Genomic DNA, 27,473 nt, shown 5'->3' with positions numbered 1-27,473 from the left:
ATGATGCTCTGAGAGGTGAGACATGGGCTCTGTTCTAGGGGAACGCCAGGGAACCTGTAACCTGAGCCCCACCACCCAGGGCTGAAGCCCTCGGGCTTTGGCTTCGGCCCTGGGCAGTGGGGCTCAGGCTTCCACCCCGGATCCCAGCAAGTCTCAGCCAGCCCTGGTGACCCCCTATCAAAGGGGGCCGCGACCCACTTTGGGGTCCTGACCCACCGTTCTGAGAACCGCTGCCTTAGTTAAAACAGCAGCAAAGACACTTAACTGGGGTGAACCGCTCAAATTCAACCCCTGGCTCCCCTACAGGCTTTCACGCCAGCTGCTGAGCAGAGTTAAAAGCTGAGTTGCCTTCTCTTCACTGCTATTTTAACCCAAACTAAGAACACCTTTTGGGGTTTTCTGCCAGGAAAGTAGCTTGCCAAAGGACCTCGCTTTCTCCTGAGGGCAAGGAAAGGCAGCAAAACAAAGCAGTTTTGTTGGGAGCACCCTCGCCTCCCCCACAAAAACTTGAGCAATATGTTACAGGCATGGCAACGCCCTGTCATTAACAAAGCGCTCAGTCCTTTTCTGGGAAGAAGGAAATGAAACAAATTCTCTCTGGCACTCGGAGTCATGGCTGCTGCCGATCCAGCAAAAGCTCTTGAGGATGAAGCTTCTTGTCCCATCTGCCTGGAGTATTTTAATGATCCGGTGACGCTAGACTGCGGGCACAATTTCTGCCAAGCCTGCATCACCCAGTGCTGGGGGAGATCAGATACAGACTACTTCTGCCCCTGCTGCATGGAGATCTTTCCCCAGGGGAACTTCCGAGCCAACAGGCAGCTGGGGACCCTCATAGACCTAATCATCCGACAGCTGAAGGATGAGCAACAACAGGCCAAGCTGGGAGGAGAGAGGGTGTGCTGGAAACACCAGGAGGCTCTGAGACTGTTCTGCGAGGAGGATCAAACCCCCATCTGCCTGGTGTGTGACAGATCCAGGGAACACAGAGCTCACACTATAGTTCCCATTCAAGAGGCTGCCCAGGAGTACAAGGTGAGATGAAATCTGTCTAGTGTGGATCACTCGATGATGACCTGTTCTGCTCATTCCTTCTGGGGCACCTGGCATTGGCCACTGTCAGAAGACAGGACACTGGGCTAGATGGACCTTTGGTCTGACCCAGTTTGGCCGTTCTTTTGTGACCGATTATAGCTGTTTGTGGCGGTGGTGTAGCCGTGTTGGTCCTAGGATAATAGAGAGCCGAAGGCATGAGGTGATCTCTTTCATTGGACCAACTCTTGCTGGCGAGAGACAAGCTTCCAAGAGTACGCAGACCTCTTCTTCAGAAGCTTGAACGCTTGTCTCTCTTGCCAACAGTGGTTCTCAACCAGGGGTACGCAGAGGTCTTCCAGGGGGAACAGCAACTCATCTAGATATTTGCCTAGTTTTACAACAGGCTCCAGAAAAAGCACTAGCGAAGTCAGGACAAACTAAAATTTCAGACAGACAATGACTTGTTTATAGTGCTCTGTAGACGATACACTGAAATGTAAGGACAATATTTATATTCCAATGGATTTATTTTATCGTTATAGGGGAACAAGGAGAAAGTCAGCCCTTTTTCAGGACTAGTGGCTCTGACACTTTTGTATTTTCATGTCTGATTTTGTGAGCAGGTTGTTTTTAAGTGAGGTGAAACTTGGGGGTCCACCAGACAAATCAGCCTCCTGAAAGGGGTACGGTAGTCTGGACAGGTTGAGAGACACTACAACAAAAGATATTACCTCACCCACCTTGTCTCTCAGATTATAGCTGGGAAGTTAACAGATGTCTGCTGTAAGGAGGAATGGGGTGTGTGTGTGTCACTTTGGTTCCCTGTGTTGTGGAATTCAGAACTAGGATGGAGTGACGGGATGGTCAGAACCCAAGTGTTTGTTACTGGAAATGAGAACATCCCCAAAGGGCAACTGAAGTTTCATCCCACAAACCAGACCACAGAGCTACTGGTCTGGGTCATATTTTCCAGTTGTTCTCACTAAGTGTCTTTAAACAGGGCGGAGGGGAGGAGCCCCACAAACTTCTGTTCTCCAATTCTTTCAGGAGCAAATCTGGAGGCGGCTGGATGTTTTGGAGAAGGGGAAAGAAGAGATTCTAGCTCTCATAGCGTGTGAGGAAGAGCAAAGCCAGGAACTGCTGGTAACTGCCGCTGGTATCCTGTAGCCAGGAAATTCACACAGGGAAGTTCCCATGTGAGAAGATAAAGGATGATTCAGTGGTTAGGATGCTAAGCCTGGAATACAGTAGAGCTGGGTTCATTGACCTGCTCTGCCCCAACTCCCTGGGTGGTTTTGGACAAGTTATTGAGTAGCTCTGTGCCTCAGTTTACAAATCTATAGCCTGGGGAGAATAGAACTTCCCTGTTCTGGGAGGGGAGTGGCATCTAGTGGGTAGAGCAGGGGAGGTCTGGGAGTTAGGACTCCTGGGTTCATTTTTAGCTGCAGAGGGGAACAGTGTTTTGTGGCTAGAAAGCATGCGAGCTGGGAGTCAGGACTCCTGGGTTCCATCCTTACAGGAGTACTGTGAACATAAATACAACAAAGACTGTGTGTTCTTCAAATACTACAGTGATGGCAACCGTATAAGTAAATTGTGACATTGAAGCACTAAGGATGGGTTGCCTATAGATATTAAATATTTCCTCTTTGTAAAGCAAAGATCATCTTTTGCTTTAAAGGAACTGAGACTGATCCAGGAAATGGAGAACGAGGGGAAAGGGTTTTCTTGAAATATCTGAATCACATTCATTAAACAGTGACTGGTTATCTCAGTTTTCAGAGGCCCAGTTTGAGACAAAGAGGAACATAAATTCCATTTTTCTTCCTTGAAAGTTACTTTTACAATTACCCTGAAGAACACTTCAGACATTGGACAGTTTGCATGACTCTCTCTCTCTATGTTCCCGGTCTTTCTGTGTCCATCACAGAGACAAATAGAAATTGACAGGGAGACGATGGAGTATCGGTTTGAGCAACTGCAGACATTCCTGCAAGAACAAGAGTGCCTCTTGCTGGCCTGGCTGGATGAACTGGAGAAAGAGGTCACCGCCAGAAAGGATGAAAACGTCCGCCGACTCACTGAGGAGGTTTCCCGTCTCAACACCCTGATCGGGCAGATGGAGGAGAAGTGCGAGCAGCCCGCGAGTGAATTCATGCAGGTGAGACTGTGCGAGAGACACCCCAGGCTCCGGTGCAAGGAATGGAGGGCTCCCGAAGCCACCGTGGCAGGGCCCCGGGCATCACTGATCCCAAAAGCACTCTGCATCTGCACAGCCCAAAAGGGAAATGATTTGGTTCTTTGAGGGCAGAAAAATCTTCCTTTGTCCTGAAATGGAGGGGAAAAAAATTCCCCCCAAGGCCAAACCCCAAACTCTGGTCTCCACCAGAGAGCCCCTGATGGGAACTGAGAGATGAAGTCCTGCAGGGAGCTGCCTTCAGGGAGTATGGATCCAGAATGCAGAGACTGGGCATCAGACTGATTGTGATGCAAAGCAAGTCCCCTCCAGAGCGGGGTCGTGGGTACCCAGCATATGGCACTGAGCTCCTGTTTCTCTCTCTCTCCCCTCTAGGATGTCAGAAGCACTTTGAGCAGGTAGGCCGCTCCTTCTCACTCTCCCTCATGCTTCCCGATGCTGGGAAGGGGCTCAGGCACCAGGAGAGGGAAATGTGTCCTCAGGTCCCAGCAGAGAGAGCGTGGGACGGTCTCCCCGTGCAGCTACTAACCTTCCCTCCATCCCCAACGTCCTGGGGCTGCTGCCATTTCCCCAGAGTCCAGACCGGCCCAGACCTTAGGGTCAGGTGACTCTGAGAACTCAGCTCCAGTCCCATCCGTTCTCCCTGGTGCCGACACTGGGCCATCAGCTGGGAACACCGTGTGTGTGTGTCTGTCTGTCTCTCTAGATGTGAGATGGGGACGTTCCAGCCTCCAGCACCTGCTTCTCCTGAACTGAAATGGAGACTCTGGTTGTTTTCTCAAAATTTCGCTTTCCTCCAGGATGCGCTGAGGAAGCTGAAAGGTAACAGAGAGATCGAAAAGTTCAGGAGGTGTGAGAGCGTTTACACAGGGGCTGATCTAATTCGGATTTCACTGACAGCTGGTTTCACAGCATCCTAATTCTAGTGACTCCGGTGGGGTTAGTCTTGATTAACACCCGTGGGGGAAATCAGCCCCAGGGTCACTTTCTTGCTGGGTGAGAATGAAAGAGCTAAACCACCCTAAATGAGTGTAGCCTTTTATTTTACTTACAGTGAATTTAGTAACGTGGGATTACACCGCCGTAGGTTAGGCTCTGGTGGCTACAGTGTTAAGCTTAACAGAGTGAAAGTCACCTCTGCTACTTGCTCCAGATTTAGAGTCTCTAGGAACACGTAATGACCCAGGGCAGTGACCACACAGACATTCACAAGTACAAGGTCTAGTCTGTTTTACAAGTTTTATTAAAGTTACCATTAAAGTTATGAGTACCCAGGCATATAGAAATTCCATACAGACCTATGCACAAGTTACAAACATAGTTATACTCACATCCTCCTCGATAGTGTTAGGGTCTGATGGGTCTCTCATGGACTGATCGTCAGTGGAGCGATGGCTCCTGCTGGAGTTTCCCAGAGGGAGCTCAATTTTCCTAATGTAGGCAACCCCCTTTTATAATGTGATTCTTTCTTTACCTCATTAGCATTTCTGCACATCATGCACTCTGCGGTTAGAAAAATGTGACCACCAAGTATCTTGTAAGCAAAAAATTACTTTTACTGTTAATTTTTTGCAATATCACTCGTCTTTTCCCGTAACCTTAGGGAATCGGGTTATTCTTTGGTCACTTACTTATATCCGCATTCCTTAACTCTATGGCCTAGTATGGTTAAGCTAAAGTCTGAGAGGCCTGAGCTGGTAGGCCTTGTGTTTCAGCCCTACTTACTTAGATAAAACAGAATTATCCCTTCTAACTACTAATCAATCTATCTTATACGTCTATAATCCTACAATTTAACTCTAATATACAATGATTATATATAACATGTTAGTTATACCATCACACAATAAATGAACAATAAACTAAAATCACTGGCTACATGCTGTTTCTTAACTAGCCATATAAAATTCTAAGTTACTAGAAAGATCTGACTGTGGGTTTTCTGACCAGCCCCTCATTCCCCTCTTGTGACTAAGTCCATGATAGTCATCGACAAAATCTGATTTCCTCTCCGTGCTCTTCTTCCTTTAGTGAATCTGTTGCCTGAACCGAAACTGGAAAGAGGTAAATTTCTAAGGGGTCGTTGGGAGACTGGCATTATTGATGGGACTGTTTTCCTGATGTGAGGAGAACACGTTTGGTTTGGGACAACAGAAGCAGCAGGAATCAAATTAATTGCTGGAGTCAGGGCTACAAAAAGGACCTCACACTGCCAGAGCCTCTAGAAAGTTCTGTCATTGGAGATTTTTAAGAGCAGGTTGGATAGACACCTGTCAGGGATGGTCTAGATAATGCTTGGTCCTGCCTTGAGTGCAGGGGACTGGAGTAGAAGACCTGTTGAGGTCCTTTCCAGTCCCACTATTCTGTGATTCTATGCAATGCCCACTGCAGGGAGTTATTACTAGGTACTATGGTATTGTCAACGCCTGTGATTTTAATCTCAAGTCTCATGATGTCAGTGTTTGGGTTTTTTTTTGGTTTTGTTTTTTTTTAAAGACCCAGCTCTTGGACTCAAGTGATTATGGGAAAATCTCACTTTCATTTACTATTTTTAAAAAAACATCTAGCCCTTGTGGCTGCAGAGAACACCCTCCTCCCCAAAAATATGACCACTGGGTATCTTAAAGGCTCAGAAAGAAGGAGAAAGATAGCAAAAACCCAATGATTATTTTAAAAGAAAATCCATTTGATTGGGGTTGGGCTGATTCATAATGTCTACATGCTTGGGTTTGGTGATGCTTCCAGACAGGCAGGGCCCACCTTACGACTGACTCAGTCACTGTTTAACAATCAGATCGGATGGGTGACTAAATTTTATCTGTGATTTGAAGGACAGAAGTTGATCAGAGCAGAAAATGCATGAGGGGGGAATTAAAAATAGGCTTGGAGAGGGGCTGTAACAAATTACTGCAAGTAGCCACAAGATGGCAGCAGAACCTAAGGGATGAGCCACAGGCCCTTGCTGTGCTGTATGTTAAAGCAAACCTTGCCCCAGGGCTGAGCTCTGCCTCTAACACGGATTTTTTTCATCCTCTCTCTCTGTGCAGCTGAAGTGACACTGGATCCAGACACGGCAAATCCCTGGCTCGCCATGTCCGCAGATGGCAAAAGCGTGCACTGGGGAGTCGCCCGGCAGGATCTGCCCGACCATCCCGAGAGATTTGATCCTGCTCCCTGCGTGCTGGCCTCTAAGGGCTTTGACTCTGGGAGGCATTTCTGGGAGGTGGAAGTTGGAGAAGGGGCAGTCTGGGTTGTGGGAGTAGCCCTGGAGTCTGTTAAGAGGAAAGGAGTGAGCAGGTTTACACCGGAGCAGAGGATCTGGGCTGTGCGGAAATACTGGGAACGGCATTGGGCACTCACCTACCCTGAAACTCCTTTGTATTTACATGGGGTCCCTAGGAGGATCCGGATTTATGTGGACTATGAAGGGGGGTTGGTGGCGTTTTATGATGCTGGCAACGAGGCCCCGATCTTCACTTTCCAACCAGCCCCTTTTGTTGGGGAGAAAATCTGCCCTTTCTTTGAGCTGCTGAGTACAGGCTCCCAGATCAAACTGTGCCCCTGAGACACAGGATAAACCATCCTTGATTGGCCTTGGTCCTACATATGTTAGTAATAGTGCTTTTCCATAGAAGCAACAAGGAGTCAGGTGGCACCTTAAAGACTAACAGATTTATTTGGACATAAGCTTTCGTGGGCTAGAACCCACTTCATCAGATACATGGAGTGAAAATTACAGATGCAGGCATTATTATACTGACACGTGAAGAGAAGGGAGTTACCTCACAAGTGGAGAACCAGTGTTGACAGGGCCAATTCGATCAGGGTTCAATTCAATTCCATAGAAGCAATCATTGTGGTTGCCTCAGGGATGGTTTTGTTGCCAGCGGGGGAGAAGATGGTCCTCAGAATGATAAATAAGAAGCTGGTGAAGTAAACAATCAGTTAGGATGTGCTCGGCACTATGAGAGAAGTTTGGAGGAGCCCTGGCATGCAGATCACAGGGGGAGATTTAAAGATGAATATCTACATGTTCACAGTATGTTAGCACCTAGAGGTCCCAACTAAAATCAGGGCCCCATTGTGCCGGGCGCTCCACAGACACACAGCGGGAGACAGCCCCTGCCCCAGCTGAGATCAGGGATCCATTGTACAGAGTATGAAACAGTCTATGCCAGTAGTTTTCAAACTTTTGTACTGGTGACCCGTTTCACACAGCAAGCCTCTGAGTCCGACCCCCCCCCCTTATAAATTAAAAACACTTTTTAATATATTTAACACCATTATAAATGCCTGAGGCAAAGCAGGGTTTGGGGTGGAGGCTGACAGCTTGTGACCCCCTCCATGTAATAACTTCACGACCCCCTGAGGGGTGCCAACCCCCAGCTTGAGAACCCCTGGTCTATGCCCTGAAGAGTCTGCAATCAACAACATAAAGAGTGGGGGAAAGGCCATTTGTTAGGTGGGGCACCATCTTCTATCTTAGATACTTATCTGGACCCCCCATTATCTCATTGCAATGGAGCTACACTGATTTACACCAGTTGGGGACCTGCCCTTTAACTTCTATCTGTGGTACTTATGGGGACCCCCTTACAATACTACCTGAGCACGTCACAACATTTAATGCACTTATCCTCAGAGAACCCGTCCTTTAGAGAAGTGAAAATATCCCCATTTTACTGAGGTGGAACTGAGGCAGAGCTATATTTGACTACGCAGGGACATCGACTGGCAGGACTACACCAGCGTGGATGCTTTATTCCTGAATAAAAGTGATTTTATTTTGCTTCCCCAAACAATTACACCTCTGCGGTCCTGTCAGTCCATTTCACCACCCTGACAAGCCTGGAGTCGCTTGCCCAAGGTCAGACACATAGTCTATGAGAGAGCAGAGAACTGATCCCAGGTCTCCCTAGACTAATGCCCTGACCATCGGTGCACCCCATCTCTCCGAGCACTTAAGTGACTTTTCATACATAGAGGGAAACCTGGAGCAGGGCTAAGCCCTGAACCCAGATGCACTGCCTTGACTACAGAACCGTCCTCTCTCTTGCTATATTTTTTCCCCTTCCTATCACTAAGCTTCCCTTTTGCATTCTACTCTTAAATTTACATCTTGCTAAATGGAAGCAGAGGAAGGCATTTCTCTACGAATTTATTACCTAATAAACATTGCATTGGCATAGAATTTTTGAATGTTTGGTGGCTATTTATTTGGGAGGAGAGGAAGAGCAAAGCATCATTTGGTCTTATATAAATAAAGGTTCAGACGGGAGAACACAGTACAGGAGTAACTGCACCAGTCCAGGTGGGAGGGCGTACTGCACTCTGTAGCAAAGCGGCTCAGACCCATAACCCTCCAGCAACCCCTGCTTCCTAAGACCCTCACCTTTGCTGATAAGGATTCACAGATGGTGCGTTAGGGACCTCATCCTCCCTCCCCCGCTAGCCTGATCTAAGATCTCATTCAGCTCCATCTTCTGCTCACATAAGCACAAAGCACAGAAACCCCCCCGTTAGAGGAGCATGGGTAGAACTTCAGCATTGCCCCTGCTTTCCCCTTTCTAGACATAAGGCACACCTACTGAGAGCAGCAATCCTTCATCCTCACATAATCACAGATGGGCAGAGCCGAGCCCTTTTATACTCCTCTGGGCTGAAACCCGCCCCTTCTATTGTGATAAGTGAAATAATAGAATTAATAGGATGCACAAGAATCCCTTTTGTCCTGTGGAAATAGGGGATTTTGATTCCCATCTTTGGACCAGAAAGGCTGGGTGTATTTCTTGGGTTTCTGTCAAAGTGAGTTGAATTGACACAAAATTAAATGGATTTCTTTGCTCTGCACGCTGATCCTATTTCAAGGACTTCTCAAAAGCAAGCACGGGAAGGCTTTTCTTTTTAATTCAATGTTAAAACAAATTGTCCTCATCTGTGGGGCAGAGACGTGCCTGCTGAGTTTATCATTTATAGAGTCAGCCACGAGCCTGAGAGAGTAGTGTGTCCTATAGCGCGTACGCTCACATCACCATCTACTATTCTTAAACAGGACATTAGTAGACTGCTCAATACAAAGAATAGCACAGTTAACTGCTTGTAAAAAGCCAAATGTAGAAAATTTCAGTCCCTCATTTCTTCAGCTTCTTCCATCCTCACCTCTGTTGGGGACACTGGGGCATAGCCACTAGGTAACTCGAGGGGATGGAAGACCACGAGTGTCAATGAAGCCCCCTCGCACTAGGCCCAAGTGTCCTTGCCCCCCCCCCTTGCCTGGAGGCACTCGCAGCAGTTATGCTGAGAATCTGCAACAATATGTTGCAGAGTCAGACTGCCTGAAACTAAGCAAGGGCAAACAGGGCAGATATGGAAGAACAATGCTGAATAAAGCAGCTTTATGTACGGTTTAAAAAATGATACCGAGAACAAGGGAACTAGCTGGGCTGGCTATATGGATACTTAGGGCAGCTTGCTATTGGATAAGTATGCTGAAGAAAGGATGTATAAAAGCCTGTGTAACTTCCTGCTCTGTGTACAGGATTTGAGATTCTATTCTCCCTGTATCTTTTTGCAGCTGCAAATAAACTTTTCTGCTTCTCCACCCCATTGTGATTATTGGGTGTAGCACACCAGGTAGCGAACCAACCCCAGCTGTTGTGTAGCCTCTCGGCACTGGGTGCCAGCAACACCTCCAAGGGGATAAACAAACAAACTTACATAGCCCCCCCAAAAAACCTTTACAAGAAAATACAAAATTTAAGGGAATAGTATTTGTTTTATGAAATTTTCATTCAAATTGTTCCTACTTTTAAAGCCACTAATTATCATCATATCTTTCTGTACAAGTTTGTAGAGCAATTTTTCAGAGGAAAGACAGGTAGCTCTTAAAGTGGCCTTTAAGTCTGATTACTTAAAAAAGTAATTAATCTCTAATCTACAGAAACAAGAAACTTTACTTAAATCTGGTATATTTAGTAACAACCTTGGTACCTTCAGACACAGCATGTTTTGCCTGGTCAGAACTATCTGAAGCTCCCTGGAGCAAATAGTTAAAAAGCTTGTTGCACAGAGCCCAACACAACATTGCTACAACTACGCATTCAAATAGGTTAATCACAGAAAAATTCCTGAAGTCCACAGTTCCAAAAGAAATACTAGCATTAGGGCCATCCTACTTCAAGACCCCATACATGTAAATAAGCTTAAGATTCTTTCCTACTCCTCCTTTGCTTTTTGTCATCTTTTTTCCTCTAATCAGCAACAAACCCCCTCAAATTCTCCTTAGAAATCACCCATACCCCCACAACCCCTTTTTTAACTAAACATGAAAGGACTCACATGTCCTCCTTATAGTGCCTATATTCGGACCTGAGTGAGGACCTAGATAGCCTGCTCCTCCCCCTCCCCTCGGCTAGCACTGACCCCAATCTTGTTCAAGTCAACACAGAACAACCCCCCCCTTTGCTACGGCGATATGCAAATTAAGGATTCCAACATTCCACTTTTCATTGGCTCCCTTGGGAAACCAATCAACTAGCGGCAATGTTTGAAAGAAAACAGAAAACATGGAGAAGTGACTTTGCGCCCACTATTAATTAGAAGCTATTGCTTAGATTGTGAACTCCCAGGAGTAAGGCTGGTGTATTCCTACAGCGCCTAGCACAGTGGGGCTTCATTCCTGAGTGGGGTTTGTTTGATACCGCAATACAACTCAATATTTGTTAAAATAATCCTTCAATTTAATCCTTTATCCATTCATAAGGTGTCTATACTATAGACCAGTGGCTCTCAACCTTTCCAGTCTATTGCCCCCCTTTCAGGAGTCTGGTTTATCTTGCGTACCCCCAAGTTTTCACTTCACTTCAAAACTACTGGCTTACAAAATCAGACATGAAAATACAAAAGTGTCAGAGCCACTAGTCCTGAAAAAGTGTTGACTTTCTCGTTTGTACCAATTATAAAATAAATCAGTCAGAATATAAATATTATACTTACATTTCAGTGTTTAGTCTATAAAGCAGGCTAAACAAGTCCTTGACTGTCTGAAATTTTAGTTTGTCCTGACTTCGCTAGCGCTTTTTATGTAGCCTGTTATAAAACTAGGCAAATACCTAGATGAGTTGCTGTACCCCCTGGAAGATCTGCATACCCCTGGTTGAGAACCACTGCTGTAGACCACTATGGGGGAGAAGGGGCATGGTGGTTGTAGACTATTTCACACAATGTCCCTTCTCCATTCCTGTTCAAATCAGAGTCCTTGTCATAATAAAGCAGGGTGGGGAAGAGAAGTGCGTGGCCCAGAAAAGGCCCTTTGAAGAAGGCCAAGAAGCGGAGCAGAAGCTTAAGAGCAAGAACAAAGCAACGAAGAAAAAAAGCCAGGAAGAAACCAAAGGACCTTGTAAAATCAGGAGCCACTTCTGTATTTCTTATGCAGTGGGAAGCATCTAGGGAAAGTCCTCAGAGTCATACTATTGATTCACCGTAAAGAAAGAATCGGAAGGCTCTTTTAAGAGCTAATCCACAACGTTCTCAAGATGAGCTTTAACAGAGATGTCCCCGGTTTTGTTTGATTTCATTGCACGTGTATCGAGCCAAAATCCCCTGTGTGAGATCTCAGCCCTGCGGTGAATGGGAAGAAAGAAGGCACGTAGGGGCTGTGGGAAATCGTGTTTTAGAAAACCTTGCGTTGTTTACCAGGACTAAAAACCTGTTTTGACACCAGCATTAGGGTAATCTTAAAAGTCCTCGGGCTTTGTCAGGCCGTCGGCTTTCCCAAACGGCGTATCATAAACTACATTGCTCATCGCTGCGAGCACTTCAATGAGCAGGGTTTTCTTTGCAACGCTAAATAAGTTTTCTTGATCACCAGGGGTTGTCACTTAAACTCTTCCTTATGACACACTGCACACAACAGTTCGCATACAGAATTTGCTCTTTTGATGAACCCTGGGGGATGGTTCTGAAAAGAACCGTTTTGATTTCCTTCCCCCCCCCCCCCGGCCTGAGCCCTCACTCCATAAGGAAAGTGCCCTTAATAATCTCCTCTAAAATTTGCTTCCTGCGGGTTGCCACCGTCCCCCTGATTTTGCCCGGGCTCCTGCTGACCCTCTTGGGCTGTGCACCAGCCGGTTTCGTTTCCCCGCTGGGGTCATTTGGCCCTGGGGCAGCTGTTCCTGTCTTCGCCGAGCTCTGGCACCTCTTGGCCGCGGCTGATTCCCTCTTTTCCGCTTTCGGGGAGCCGCCTCCCCGCGGGAGCCTGAAAGAGCCCGAGGCGCCGCTGCCGCTGACCCGACGCAGAGCCCCGCGGCTCAGGAGATAACGGAGCACAGTCTTGATGCGGCCCTTGTTCTTCCGCACGTCGTATCCCTCGCCCTCCAGCGTCTTCTTGATGGCGGCCAGAGAGGCGCCTCTGCCGGCGGCGGGGACATCAGCCGCCCGGAGAATGACCTGGCTGAGAGTCGGTTTCTTCCTTCCCTTGCGCGGGGGATTCTCCCCAGCCGGACGGGAGGCTGCAAAAGCCGCGGGGAGAGGACGCGAACCGGGCATGTCCCTGCGAGTCAATCCCAGCTGCTGCCACCCAGACCCGCACGTCGGGCCGCCGCCCTGACACTGAGCCCAGCGGCCGCCGCTGAGGCCAGATAACGAGCAGAGCCCGACGCAGCCGAATCAATCCCCTGCTTTATTCCTGCCCCTGCGCCCTCTCCCCAGCCGGTGTTTCTTCTGCCCCACTCAAGTTGCCCGCAAAAAAGCGCCAGCCCCGATTTGCACAATCGTTTCATCCTCCCCGTTCCAGGACACTGAGCTAGTTCCCCCGCTGGCGTTGTCTGAAGTATTCATGAGTTGCTGTGTGGGATAAGTCACAAAACTGAGCTGTGGCCGCCCATTTGGCTCCTCTACTCAGGAGAGAATTCGTGCTTATCTAATTTTAATCCACATTCCCGCAGCTGCCACCTCTGGAGTTCACTGGGACAGGCTGGGGGGTGTGCGGGAGAATAAAAGAGCAAAGCAATTAGCCTGTTTCTCGGGCTTTGTTGTTGTCTAACTCGTTGTTAAAGAAATCTAAGAAACACACCCAAACACTTGCAAACACCTGGGGATTAACACTCCTTTCTTCCTATTGGACAAAAGAAAAACCTCGCTTCCGATTGGCTCTCATTCTTTACCAATCAGGGCAGGGGTCTTCACATTGTTTTCCTACAAGATTAGGATTGGAAGGGTCTGCTTCATATTGGCTTTGTTGGTTTTTTTATTGGTGGAAGAGGGTCTGGTTATATCAGGAGTTATTTTCGATGCTTACTTCAGAAGCTGATTTTCCTGTGTACTGTGTCTCCTCGTTTACAGTTTAATAACAACCCCATGAACTCGATCCTCACACGTCCCTTCTAAACTAGTTTGAAGGAAACAATTAGTGACAAATTGAGTTACTGGAGAGGTTTCTTTATGGCATTTGAAAGATGGTTATAATGGCTCCAGGAATCAAAGGGATGTAATTCCTGTTCTGGCCCAGCGTCCCCAGATTGTAAATACTTCAGAACATATTTTTAAAGGCAGGTCAGGTTTTTGAAAATAGGATTCTTCAGTAGTAAAGTGGAGTTTGATTTCCTTCTTCCAGGAGTAGTGTTAGGCCTGGTCCTGGATCCTGTTCCACTAAAGTTAATTAGAGCTTTGCCCTTTACTCACATGGGAGAAGGATCCAGCTCTTGAGTCCGCAGTTACAGAGTTAGGATTGCACTGGAAGGAGGTGGAAAAAAGTCTAGGGAATAGAGAAAAGAAAGGAGACCCCTATGCAACATCTGTCCCTACACGTTATTTAATGCTAATTTCTGGCCAATTTATAATAATTCTGCTTCAATAGACTTGGTGCCTTTTTCTAGGGTATATTTTCCCTTTAACGCTTATTTTTTCTCTCTAACGTAATGGGGGACACACAAAAGATTTACAATATTCCTATCACTGATTCTGAGATCAGAATGAAATTTGTTCATTTTTTCTAATAGTTTGTTTTGAGAGGAGAGGAAAATGTTCGAAAGGGCTGGAACCGGAGCAATCTCCCTTGCCTGTTTCCTACCATGGATGTATTTGGAGGTGGTCGCTTAAAAAAAGGCTTGTTTTTCCTCCAACCAGAGTCTAGGACTCCGTGTCGTCCTATCAGTGCCTGCCTTTCCTTCTGAGCCAATCAGCGCTCACTCGTGCCTTTATAAAGATCCCCTAGCAGGCTTTTTTTTTTTTTCTTCACTGTGTGGAGAGAAAAAGTGAATAAAGAATCACTGTTGTGGGTTTTTTTCCCCTTTCTCTATGGTTAGAGCAAAGCAGATGGCTTCTAATCTGTCCCTGCAGAGAGCCCAGTGGAGTAAGCAAGCTGAGAAAAAGGGTTGCACAAGTGCCTATTCCTATGCACCAGCGAAGAGGAAGAAACCCCCCCATGATCATCCTCATACCGAAGTGCAATGGCAGAACCGAGGGTCTCTGAAATCTTCCGAGATGTTGCTTCCTAAACGGCCTTTTCAGCGCCTGAGCAAGGTGGTTTTTCAGAGCTCTGGGGGGAGCCGCCTGCGTGTCCAGTCTCCCACCTACCTGGCCTTGCAGGAGGCCACGGAAGCTTTTCTGGTGCAGTTGTGCGAGGACTGGAAGTTATGCGCTCTGCATGCGAAGAGAGTCACTGTCGCGTCCAGCGATGTACACCTCGTGCGATGCCTGCGCGGGGGAAGACCCTGAAGGCTGTTAATGCGGATCTGTGTGACTGCAGCACCCGGGCGCGAAGCGACTTCAGATTGGTTTAAAAAATTGGTCATTATGATCAAGTAGCTAACGGTTTCTGTTATGTAAAACTAAGGGGGTGTAACTTTCATTTTTTAAATGCGCGACAGTGTCCCATGTCTTATGTCCTTTTGTTTTGTTGAATGACTTTCGAAGTTTTTTTTTTTTTTTTTTTTTTGAATCACGGACAGTGAAAATTAAGCTGCTTTTCTTTATAGGGAGAGGGGGGGATTGATTAGTTTTCTAAAACACTGCCATAGAGAACGGCGTGAAGTCTTTCTACCTCCCTCGCCCACCTCTTTCCCTGTCTCTCCCTCGCCGTAATAATTTAATGCGGAGGTTAAAGGGGTTGGTTTGTGCTTCGAGTAAATATTTCACAGAATGAGCACGTGTGTAGACGCACAATTCTGTAGCAAATATTCCTAAAACGGCGATGGACGCGCCCTTAATCCCTCCTGACACGTTTTAGGGGCGGTGCGCTAAATTCTCAATCAATTAGGTCCTCTGCTGCCGCAAGATTTGATCTGCCACATAGAAGAGTGGTGCGCTCCTGCAGGGCTTTCCTCGTGATTTCAGTACTGCTGCTGTAACATTGCAGCCCTGCGGGACCCTTCACAATGCTACACCCCACGTGCTGTTAGAGTGCAGTTTATCGGTGTTGTGATGCGAAAAAATCGTTTCAGCCTTGTGGTGCGGCTATCACGCCCCCCCTCCCCCGCCACTCTAAGAGGGTGATCATGTCTAAATGATAGCTTGCCTTTTCTGAAGCCCTTCAGCTGGAGTATCTCAAGATTGTAAGAGCTAATCAAGGGTTACAACAGCAAAAACCAAGTGCTGTTACGCCAGCTGTTAAATGCTGTTAAGGATTAAGCGAGAGAGGATAATGGATTTGCTCAGGGCTACCCTCAAACCGGAACGACAACCGTAAACACCCGACTCCCCTTCCCACAATGCTATTAATTTCCATCCCATAGAGCGGAAATTATAAAGTAAGATCCCTTCGCACCGGATTTGGCCACCCTGGAAGTCATTCCTCACTGGTTTGTGTCCCCTGGAGTCATTTCAATGTAAAGCGAAGTGACTGCAAAATCCTACCAAGGTGGTTTGAACTGACGCAAATAAATCATCCTCTCATGACTTTCCCTTTCGTGGGCGTGTAGTACTCCGAAACGGACACACGAGGGCACCCAGTCCTCATAAATGAGAAAACGCTCTGTGTAAATATTTAAATAAAAAGAAAAGGAGGACTTGTGGCCCCTTAGAGACTAACCAATTTATTTGAGCATGAGCTTTCGTGAGCTACAGCTCACTTCATCGGATGCATACTGTGGAAACTGCAGCAGACTTTATATACACACAGAGAATATGAACCAATACCTCCTCCCACCCCACTGTCCTGCTGGTAATAGCTTATCTAAAGTGATCATCAGGTTGGGCCATTTCCAGCACAAATCCAGGTTTTCTCACCCTCCACCCCCCCACACAAATTCACTCTCCTGCTGGTGATAGCCCATCCAAAGTGACCACTCTTTACACAATGTGCATGATAATCAAGTTGGGCCATTTTCTGCACAAATCCAGGTTCTCTCACCCCCTCACCCCCCTCCCAAAAACCACACACACAAACTCACTATCCTGCTGGTAATAGCTCATCCAAAGTGACCATTCTCCCTACAATGTGCATGATAATTAAGGTGGGCCATTTCCAGCACAAATCCAGGTTTTCTCACATCCCCCCCACCCCCATACACACACAAACTCAGTCTCCTGCTGGTAATAGCTCATCCAAACTGACCACTCTCCAAGTTTAAATCCAAGTTAAACCAGAACATGGGGGGGGGGTAGGAAAAAACAAGGGGAAATAGGCTACTTTGCATAATGACTTAGCCACTCCCAGTCTCTATTTAAGCCTAAATTAATAGTATCCAATTTGCAAATGAATTCCAATTCAGCAGTTTCTCGCTGGAGTCTGGATTTGAAGTTTTTTTGTTTTAAGATAGCGACCTTCATGTCTGTGATTGCGTCACCAGAGAGATTGAAGTGTTCTCCGACTGGTTTATGAATGTTATAATTCTTGACATCTGATTTGTGTCCATTTATTCGTTTACGTACTCTGAAAGCTGTCAATATTTAAATAGTGATTCGGGAGTCGGATCCTGGGTCTCCCACCTCCACGGTGGGTGCTCAAACCACCAGGCTGCAGGGTCAGTTTCTCGCTTGCTTAAGAACTAAGTGTTTCTACCCCTGGAACAGCTTCAAGAGGAGAGATTGAGGGAGCCTCACACCAGACTATCCCATAGCTCAGTGGTTCGCGCCCTCCCCTAAGGGGTAGGCAGGTTCAAATTCTTTCTCCCCCCTATGGCAGAGGGGGGAATTGAGCCTATGTCTCCCACATCCTGGAGGAGTGGTTTTAAGCTCTGGGCTAAAGATTATAAAGTGGGTAGCAGTAGCAAAGGAGTTATGGTGGGGTGGGGTGTCGATCACTGACACTGCAAAGGAGTTATGGGGGGGTCAATCAGTGAGGCACTGCAAAGGAGTTATGGGGGAGGGGGGGGTCAATGCCTGTCCTCTGCTGTTCCTGGCTTGTTTGGATCAACAGGAGAACAAACAGGATGGGGATAAATGAAATTAGCTCCAGGAAAAACCTCACCAGACACCTACTCGCTCCTAACCCGCAGCCCCCTGCTATCCCAGCCCTCAGCTTCCCGCTACTCCCCACAGCTCCGCCGCTGTCCCTCAAACCTGACCCGCAGCCCCCTGCTAGCCCCGTTCTCAGCTCGCCCCCTTTCCCCCCCCCCAGCTCTTCTGATCCCCCTCAATCCTGACCCACAGGCCCCCACTATCCCAGCCCTGGGCTTCTCACTGCCCCCCTCTCCACAGCTCTGCTGGTTCCCGCCGCTGTCCCTCCTCTGCCACACCAGATACCTAGGCTAAATCTTTTGGTGCAAGGCACTCAGGGTCTCGCTGTGCCTCACCCAACTCAGGTCAACTGTGATCAGCTTGTGACCAATGGGGAGCGGGGTGTGGGGGGGCAACTAGGAATAACAAAACCCCTGTTGGCAAGTGACTGTGAGAAGCAACTCAGGGGCTTGAGAGCAATTTCAGACACCCTCCCTCCTAGCTTCCACGAGGAATCAACACGGCCACGTGTGTCAATAATGATCATGACCCACCCGCATGTTCTCAGAACCAGGATCTTGCCCGGAGTGGCTCTTGCAAGCTAAGCGGGTCCGGGCAGAATTTCGAAAGGAGACACCAAGAAAGCTGCAGTTGCTACAGGGGGCGGGATAGGGGGCTTCTTTCCCCTGTCAGAGCTTACCCCAATGCCCCAGTGTGACGCCAGGGGGCGCTGTGCTGCAGTGATCAGGGTTGGGGGCTCGGTTGGGGGCGCGTGCCCCTGGCAGTCCCCTCCCAATGCCCCAGCACAATGCCATGCTGCACCAGGTGCTGACTTGCACTTTAGAGATAACCAACTCACCCGCCCCACTTTGCCATTAAAGGCATCCTGGTGCTTTCTCTCCTAGATCGGGTCTGAACCGTGGGGTCTTGGCTAAATACCCCCTTGAATGATTCCATTCTGCCTCCCTCCTCTAAAATCCATGTGTGCCTTATTTGGACCCAGGATTCACCATTCACTTCCTGGTACCCAGCTGCCCCACCCCCAGAGGTGGCTGCAATTCAGTGTTCACAGCCTTACCGTTCTGGTAAAACACAGGCTGTTTACTGCACTGGGTCCCTGTTTCTGAAACCCTTCGCTGCTGCTCTGTATCCCCTCTGGCCAGCGCACAACCATGCCCCCCTGTTACTATACCTCGGGGCATCAGAAGAACATGAAGGAGGGTTGCTTCCAAAATGAATGAATAGTTCAACCAGCTTTAATTTATATCTAATATCTGCACCGGGATTTCATAAAATCAGAGGAATGTAGGGTAGAAGGGGCCTTGAGAAGTCATCAAGTCCAGCCCCTTGCGCTGAGGCAAGACCAAACAGACCTAGACCAGGAGAGTTAGTTTGTGTGTGTGGTTTTTGGAGGGAGGTGGGGGGGGGTGAGAAAACCTGGATTTGTGCTGGAAATGGCCCAACTTGATTATCATACACATTTTAAAGAGAGTGGTCACTTTGGATGGGCTATTACCAGCAGGAGAGTGAGTTTGGGTGGGGGGGGGTGAGAAAACCTGGACTTGTGCTGGATATGGCCCAACTTGATGATCACTTTAGATAAGCTATTACCAGCAGGAGAGTGGGGTGGGGGGAGGTATTGTTTCATGGTCTCTGTGTATATAATGTCTTCTGCAGTTTCCACGGTATGCATCCGATGATGTAGCTCACGAAAGCTTATGCTCAAGTAAATTGGTTAGTCTCTAAGGTGCCACAAGTCCTCCTTTTCTTTTTGCAAATACAGAGTAACACGGCTGCTCCTCTGAAACCTGAAACATAAGAGCGGCCATACTGGGTCAGACCAATGGTCTCTCTAGCCCAGTATCCTGTCTTCCGACAGTGGCCAAGGCCAGATGCTTCAGAGGGAATGAACAGAACAGGGCAATTATCGAGTGATCCATCCGATGTCGTCCACTCCCAGCTTCTGGCAGTCAGAGGCTAGGGCAGAGGTGGGCAGACTATGACCAGCAGGCCACATCCGGCCTGTGGGACCGTCCTGCCAGGCCCCTGAGCTCCTGGCCAGGGAGGCTAGCCTCTGCCCGGCGCCTCCCCTCTCCTGCTGTCCCCCCTCCCTCGCAGCCATGCTGCAGCGTGGGCAGCACAACTGGCTCTGTCTGGGCAACGGGGCTGCGAGCTCCTGCCGCTCTGAGCGGCATGGTAAGGGGGCCGCGGTGGCGCACATGATGGCAAAGGAAGGTTGGGTAGGGGGTCCCGGGGGGCAGTCAGGAGACAGGAGGCGGTTGGATGGGGCGGACGTTCTGAGGAGGGGCGGTCAGGTGTCGGGGAGCAGGGGGCTGTTGGACAGGGGGTGGGAGTCCCAGGGGGCCTGTCAGAGGGCGGGGGTGTGGATAGGGGTCGGGGGGACAGGGAGCGGGGGGGTTGGATGGGGGTGGAGTCCCGGGGGTCAGTTAGAAGTGGGGGGTGCCAGGAGGGGGTAGTCAGGGGACAAGGAGGTTGGATGGGTCAGAGGTTCTGAGGGGGGCAGTCAGGGGGCGGGAAGTGGGAAGAGGTGGATAGGGGGCAGGGGCCAGGCTGTTTGGGGAGGCATACCCTTCCCTACCCGGCCTTCCATACAGTTTTGCACCCGATGTGGCCCTCAGGCCAAAAAGTTTTGCCCACCCCTGGGCTAGGGGCACTCAGAGCATGGTTTTTCATCCCTGCCCATCCTGACTAATAGCCACTGATGGATCTATCCTCCATGAACTTATCTAGTTCGTTTTTGAACTCTGTTATAGTCTTACATCCTCTGGCAAAGAGTTCCACAGGTTGGCTGTGTGTTGTGTGAAGAAATACTTTCATTTCTCCTCATATGGAAGCTGTTCCATACCCCTAATAATTTTTGTTGCCTTTTTCTGTACCTTTTCCAATTCCAATATATCTTTTTTGAAATGGGGCGACCAGATCTGCACGCAGTTCTGCACAAACGGAGAAGACCGTGCGCGCCTTTAGAGGATGCCAAAACTATTTAGGGGGATACTGCCCAGGATGGTCCAGTGGTTAGAGCACTGGCCTAGAAGTTGGGAGACTGGGGCATAATTCTGTGCTCTGCCACAAACTTCTTGTGTGACCTTGGGCACATCAGTTAGTGTCTCTGGGCCCCAGCTTCCCACCCGGTGTTGTGAGGCTTAATATATTACAGCCTGCCTGTGAAATGCTTTGAGATCTACTGGTGAGAAAAGTGTTGTATAAGAATGGGGCGTTATTATTATTAACAGCTCCTTCCCTTGTAGTGTGAAAGTCCATCAAACAAACAAACAGAAAAATCTACAAATGTGCTACTCTTTAGCAGAACCTCAGGGCTACAAACACCTTGGAAATGGAGGTTGCTCTGAACTCTGAAAAGTGCAGAACTCTGAACAAAACTTTATGGTGGTTCTTTCAAAAGTTTACAACTGAACATTGACTTAATACAGCTTTGAATCTTTACTTTGCAGAAGAAAAATGCTGTTTTCCGTTTTTTGGGTTTTTTTTGTCTCTGCAGCTGCCTGAATGCATACTTCCGGTTCCAAATGAGGTGTGGGGTTGACTGGACAGTTCGTAACTCTGGTGTTCGTAACTGTGAGATTCTACTGTAACTCAATATACAGCATGATACAAAGTAAGTCTGAAAGGTGGCATATGACTTCTACCCCTTGATTAGCTCATTCGGTATGTTAGTTTGGAAGCAGTAGCAGGCTCATGATTCTCTGTGTGTTTTCTGGCCGCTAGAAGAGGCCAGAAGCAGACCGACATACCCACAAGCAGAATTTTAAACTGGATTACACTAAATTTGAAGTACCAACTATGGCATGATCCAGCCAGTGGGTGAGTGGGACAAAGAACCACACTGTGTTTGCAGAGCTTGCAACAGCATGAAACCAAGGAAGGAAAAGTTGAGGGTAATTGTCAGGGAAAACTTCCTAACAGTGAGGTGTGCTAGGCTGTGGAATGTTCTTCCCAGGAACAACAGTGAGAGCTCCCAATTCTTGAGATATTCTGGCCAAAATCCTGGGACATGTGGTAAAGGGCATGAATGAATAACACAGCTGGTTTTTGCAGCGTCGTCGTAGAGCGCCGTGTGTGGTGCAAAAGGATTATCTCTCCCCAACAGAAGTTGGTCCAATAAAAGATTCCCCCCCACACACACACACACACCCCTTTTCCCAGCTGATCTTTGACACCCATCACTTCCGTGAATCCGTGACTCAGCTTTCAAAGAGCTAAATAACAACACAAAGATCAGCAGCACACAGACTGTGCAGGAATCTGGGGGGTGTGGGGTAGCTAACACAGTCTCACCTGCAAGAATTCACTCGCTGGCTGCTGGCGCTTCCCCTCCATCTCGCAGACCAGATCGCTGAGGCAAGAGAGCGCCTTAGAGTATTTGGTGGCATTTTCATCCCTCACCTTCACAATCGCCTTGTCCAGCTCGCCCAGCCGGCCCAGGTGGTATCTTTCTTGTTCCTCCAGAAACACGCACAACTGCTGAAATTCAGACACAACCTTCTGCCTCTCGGCTTCCACTTCTTTCTGCAGCAAACATGCACACAGACAGGGAAAAGATCAGGTCAGGGACACACAGAGAGTGGTTGGGACATTTCATAGACTCTTCTGTAGCTCTCTGCAGGATAATTACAGTAAAGGCTTTGTTATCCCGCATGTTGGGGCAACGGGGGCTGTCGCTTAGTCAAAAACTCTGGTTAACGAAAAATTATACTTACCAACGGAATACGAATTTTCAAAGAATTAGAATACAATAAAACGAATACCGTATAAAACAGTAGACAGGTACTCAACAATCCAGTCATGGTACTGCACTGCAGAGTGGTCGGTTTCTTGAAGCACGTTGGTGTATACAGGGAAAGTTTTCTATACAGCAGGTTATCTTATGACACTACATATCACTCTGGGCAGCGCATGGCCTACACCCAGATCACTAAAAATACACAACACTAAAACGATACTGAACAGAATTTAATCTTTCTGGAATGATTCAGAAGGCACTTCAGGATCTTGCAGTGCCTCCGGGACAGCATTATCAACATCAATTATCGTTGTAGACGGAGAAGGCATAGGAGATTGGGCTGAATCTGTTACGATACACCCTGGAAGCTGCTCTTTTGACTAAATCCCTGATATCAGCTTTCTGACTTGTCTTCTGTCTCTTTGTCATAAAAGCAGAGTGCAGAATGGGCAATTGCATAACCTCCTGGGCAGTATACTTGACCCAATTTCTAGATTGAAGATCTGTATTGGAAGAGATCAGAAATGCCAGTTAATAGAGCTTGCTGGTTGATAAAGTGCCGGATAACACAGCTTTTACTGTGTATGGCAACCCATAACAATACAAGTGCAGACATTTCCTGTTGTGAGTTTGTGTGTGTGGTTTTTGGAGGGGGGTGAGGGAGTGAGAGAACCTGGATTTGTGCAGGAAATGGCCCACCTTGATTATCATACACATTGTGAAGAGATTTCAGAGTAACAGCCGTGTTAGTGAGTGGTCACTTTGGATAGGCTATTACCAGCAGGAGAGTGAGTTGGGGGGGGGGGGGCGGAGAGTGAGAAAACCTGGATTTGTGCTGGAAATGGCCCAACTTGATGATCACTTTAGATAAGCTATTACCAGCAGGACAGTGGGGTGGGAGGAGGTATTGTTTCATGGTCTCTGTGTGTATATAATGTCTTCTGCAGTTTCCACAGTATGCATCCGATGAAGTGAGCTGTAGCTCACGAAAGCTCATGCTCAAATACATTGGTTAGTCTCTAAGGTGCCACAAGTCCTCCTGTTCTTTTTGCGAAGACAGACTAACACGGCTGCTCCTCTGAAACCTGTTGACAGAGAATTTTCTGATCGCTTCCCCAGTAGCAAAAGTGCCTCCTCTGGTCAGCAGCCTCCTTAAGCCAGATCCTCTGAATAGCAAGAAGGGGAGGAGGCTGGCCTCAGAAGGAGGGACTTCGGAGAGCAGGCATGGCAGAGAACAAGCATTATTAACCTCATTGTTTGGATGATGCATTTTTCTGCAGTCTCCGTTGTCCTTCTTAGGCTCCATGTACATTTGTGTTAGCACCTAGAGCACAGGCGCTGACTTTCCGAAGTGCTCGACCCGCGGCTCTGCCCCAGGCCCCGCCCCCACCCCACCCCCAAGCCTCACCCCACCCCATCTCTGCCTGCCCCATCCCGCCCCGCCTCTTCCTGCCCCTGCTCCACCCCCACCCCACCTCTTCTTGCCCAGTTCAACCCCCTCCCCCAAGCATGCTGCATCCTCACTCCACCCCCTTCCCCTCCAGAGCCTCCTGCACGCCTCAAAACAGCTGATCTCGGCGGGCCAGAGGCGCAAGGAGGGAGGGGGAGGTGCTGATTGGCAGGGCCTGCCAGTGGGCAGGCAACACTGGGGGGTGGGGTGGGAGCTGATGGGGGGCTGCTGGTGGGTGGTCAGCACCCACCATTTTTCCCCCATAGGTGCTCCAGCCCCAGAGCACCCACGGAGTCTGCGCCTATGCCAAGAGGCCCAGACCCATATAAGTGTATGCAGTACCTATCACAAACAAAGAATCTCTGAACCAGAAGAGAATTTGCAAAAGACAGCAGAGTAAGTAAGTACTGATCTCACTCCAAGTATCAGTGATGTCCTGGAGCTGATAAGCAATAACGGCACCTACCAGAAGTTCCTGGCTTTTCATTTCCCCACTCGATTGAAACGCTAGAATCTCAGCTCTCTCTTTCTTCAAAATCTCCAGGTGGCTCTGAATTTGCACCTAAGAAGTTGGGAGATGAACAAAAATAAAAATGTTTTATGAGCTCTGTTTAAACATACAACATATTTTTGAGGCTTTGCCATCAACAATAACTAATAGATTATTTTTTAGCCCTGTTGCTTATTAATATGGTGTATTCATTACTGTGTTTTAAACCGGGTGCTAATGCCTACAATATTATTAGTTAGAATGTGGTAGCAGCCATAGGCAGTGACTTCTGCAGGCGCCAGTGGGTGCTTGACCTCTGCTGCCCAGCCCTGCCTCCACCCCAGCCCTGCTCCTTCCCACCCCCATTCTAACCCTTTCCCCAAAGTCCCCGCCCCAACTCTGCCCCCTTCCTGCCCCTATTGGACTCCTTCCCCAAATCCCTGCCCCAGCCCCGCCTCCTCCCCTGAGTGCGCCGTGTTCCCGCTCCTCCCCCCTCCCTCCCACAGCTTGTTACGCCGCGAAACAGCTGTTTCACGGCGGCAAGTGCTGGGAGGAGATGCAGGGACACTGCACGCTCAGGGGAAGAGGCGGAGCTGGAGATGAACTGGGGTGGGAGGGCAGGATGCTTGGCTGCCAGTGGGTGCAAAGCACCCACCAATTTTTCCCCGTGGGTGCTCCAGCCTACGGAGTCTGTGCCTATGCTCCCGTCGACGTCTATAATCCACCTCAATGAGCGGCAGAAGTTCTGTTGCCGGGAGCACGTCTCCCATCGACATTGAGTAGTGTGGACATGGCTGTAAACTAACCTAAGGTACATCAACTTAAGTTACGTTACATAACTTAACTAGTTCAACTTAGATTGATTTACAGCACTAGTGTAGACCAGGTCTAAGTCAGTGATACTCAGACATGAGCGGTTCAGGAGCCAAATGAGCGATCAACGTGACCCAAAAGAGCCACAGTCATGTGAATTCATTGTTTCATTTACTACAATATTATTCATATTTAAACAGTAGGACAGGGGAAAGATTTCGTTTGAGCATTGGCCTACTAAACCCAGGGTTGTGAGTTCAATCCTTGAGGGGGCGATTTAGGGATCTGGGGCAAAAATTGGGGATTGGTCCTGCTTTGAGCAGGGGGTTGGACTAGATGACCTCCTGAGATCCCTTTCAACCCTGATATTCTATAATTCTCACAGCAAATAAATTAATAATCTGGTGCAAGTTAATAATTTACTTGGTTAATAAGATAGTAAAAAGCATGCTGATTGATTTAATTGTTAACCCTACAGTGTTTTAAGATCATGTGGTAAAGGAAGACACATTAAAGAACCACTTGTGGCTTGCCAGCTGCGGTCTAACTATCACTGGTCTAAATAGCCAAGGCAGAAGGGGGAAGGGGGAGTTACTCGTCCAAGGCCACCAGCAGGGCTAGAACAAGAATACAGGTGTCCTGAACACCAGTTTCACACTTAAACGCTGCCCCGGGCTGGGTCAAGTTGAGCAGGTGCTAACAAAAAAGAGACCAAATCTTGTGACTAAAAACAAACCCCCCTCTCAGTTGTTCAGGTCTTCCTCTTCCTTATTACCGGTGACGTCATAACCCTGTCATGGGGCTTTCAGGGAAACAAAACAAAACAGGCACAATAAGACCTAAATGCAGAATGGGGCTAGTGGTGAGAAAGCTCCTTGTGAATGGGTGTGTGTGGGGGGAGACGACAGAGAAATAGGAGAGACAGCAGCTCCTGAGGCTGGTAGGGTACAGCTCGCTCCAAATTGGGAATCAGTTACTGCCTGGTTCCTGGCCCAATTCAGGGTGCCAGAGAGGCTGTTCCAGCCCCTCTGGGTCCCATTCTTATCCCCCAACCCAGCTTATGGGTGAACTGATGCAGGGACAGAGCCCCCACACTATTTCCAGTGCAGAGACTCCACCCCGCACGGCAGCCCCGGTTCACCACCCCATGCAGAGTAATCCCATGCCTATGGGGGGAAAATGAGGTTTAGATCCTTTAGTGTGTGTAAAACCGTACTTTAAAAAATTCTTAGTGTATTCCCTTTAGCTATAGAGTTTGCTATGCAAGATCTCGGTAATAATGCAGTGTTTTGCCAGTGATTTCCGCTCTACTCCGTGCTGATTAGGTCTCAGCTGGAGCATTGAGTCCAGTTCTGGGCGCCGCATTTCAGGAAAGATGTGGACACATTGGAGAAAGTCCAGAGAAGAGCAACAAAAATGATTTAAAAAATCTAGAAAACATGACCTACGGGGGAAGATTGAAAAAATTGTGTTTATTTAGTCAGGAGAAAAGAAGACAGAGAGGGGACATGATACCAGTTTTCAAGTACATAAAAGGTTGTTGTTACAAGGAGGAGGGAGAAAAATTGTTCTCCTTAACTTCTGAGGATAGGACAAGAAGCAATGGGCTTAAATTTCAGCAAGGGAGGTTTAGGTTGGACATTAGGAAAAAATTCTGAACTGTCAGGGTAGTTAAGCACTGGAATAAAGTATCTAGGGAATTTGTGGAATCTCTGTCATTGGAGATTTTTAAGAGCAGGTTGGACAAACAGCTGTCAGGGATGGTCTAGATAATACTTAGTCCTGCCACGAGTGCAGGGGACTGGACTAGATGACCTCTCGAGGTCCCTTCCAGTCCTACGATTCTATGGTTCCTACCTTGTACTCCTGGGCAGCCTCTTCTATGGGAACCACCGTGTGAGCCCTGTGCTCCTTGGATCTGTCACACACCACGCAGATGGGGGTTTGATCCTCCTCACAGAAGAGTTTCAGAGCCTCCAGGTGTTTCTCACACACCCTCCCGCCTCGGGGCTCTTTGAACAGCTGCAGGCTGAGCTGTTTGGCCACCTCTGCCACATTGGCCAGCTGCCTGTTGGGCTTGAGGTGTCTCTGGGGGAAGCTGCCCCTGCAGCAGGGGCAGGAGAGGCTGGTCTCCTGTCATCCCAAGCACTGGGTGATGCAGGCTCGGCAGAAGTTGTGCCCGCAGTCTATAATCATCACCGGCTCTTTAAAATAATCCAGGCAGATGGAACAAGTAGCTTCCTCCTGGAGCGTTTTGGCTGGATTTGCAGCAGTCTTTGTACCCGGCTGAGCAGGTGCACACAGAGTTGAGCTGCACTTATCTGCTTCCTGAAGCCCAGGGCTGGGTGGA

General features: G+C 48.3%; 2 protein-coding genes across 6 annotated transcripts; one reads left to right on the top strand and one right to left on the bottom strand.

The window, feature by feature from the left end:
* Positions 1 to 221: 221 nt before the first annotated feature.
* LOC140897928 (E3 ubiquitin-protein ligase TRIM15-like) lies at positions 222 to 27,473 on the bottom strand. 5 transcript variants are annotated; one of them, XR_012154878.1, is made up of 6 exons: positions 26,981 to 27,473; positions 24,287 to 24,382; positions 21,926 to 22,156; positions 7,015 to 7,157; positions 4,564 to 4,663; positions 222 to 4,047 (listed from the first exon to the last, which is right to left on the bottom strand). XR_012154878.1 is itself a non-coding variant. In XM_073311227.1 (4 exons), exons 2-4 carry the CDS (start codon positions 24,305 to 24,307, stop codon positions 19,351 to 19,353), a joined length of 318 nt encoding a protein of 105 aa, XP_073167328.1. In that variant the 5' UTR covers positions 24,308 to 24,382; positions 26,981 to 27,472; the 3' UTR covers positions 17,807 to 19,350. The 5 variants fall into 5 exon arrangements, 1 of the variants encoding a protein (XP_073167328.1); XR_012154879.1 differs by lacking the exon at positions 4,564 to 4,663; XR_012154876.1 differs by having other exon boundaries at positions 4,564 to 7,157; positions 26,981 to 27,472.
* LOC140897905 (zinc finger protein RFP-like) lies at positions 576 to 8,497 on the top strand. The gene is made up of 6 exons (XM_073311162.1): positions 576 to 1,035; positions 2,083 to 2,178; positions 2,966 to 3,196; positions 3,608 to 3,630; positions 3,939 to 4,054; positions 6,280 to 8,497. The coding sequence occupies exons 1-6, from the start codon at positions 613 to 615 to the stop codon at positions 6,795 to 6,797; spliced, it is 1,407 nt and encodes a 468-aa protein (XP_073167263.1). The 5' UTR covers positions 576 to 612; the 3' UTR covers positions 6,798 to 8,497.

This window comes from Lepidochelys kempii, chromosome 14, assembly GCF_965140265.1.
Source record: "Lepidochelys kempii isolate rLepKem1 chromosome 14, rLepKem1.hap2, whole genome shotgun sequence".
Lineage (NCBI taxonomy): Eukaryota > Metazoa > Chordata > Testudines > Cheloniidae > Lepidochelys > Lepidochelys kempii.
Note: the sequence above shows the minus strand (reverse complement) of the source record. Positions and strands in the feature narration are given on the sequence as shown.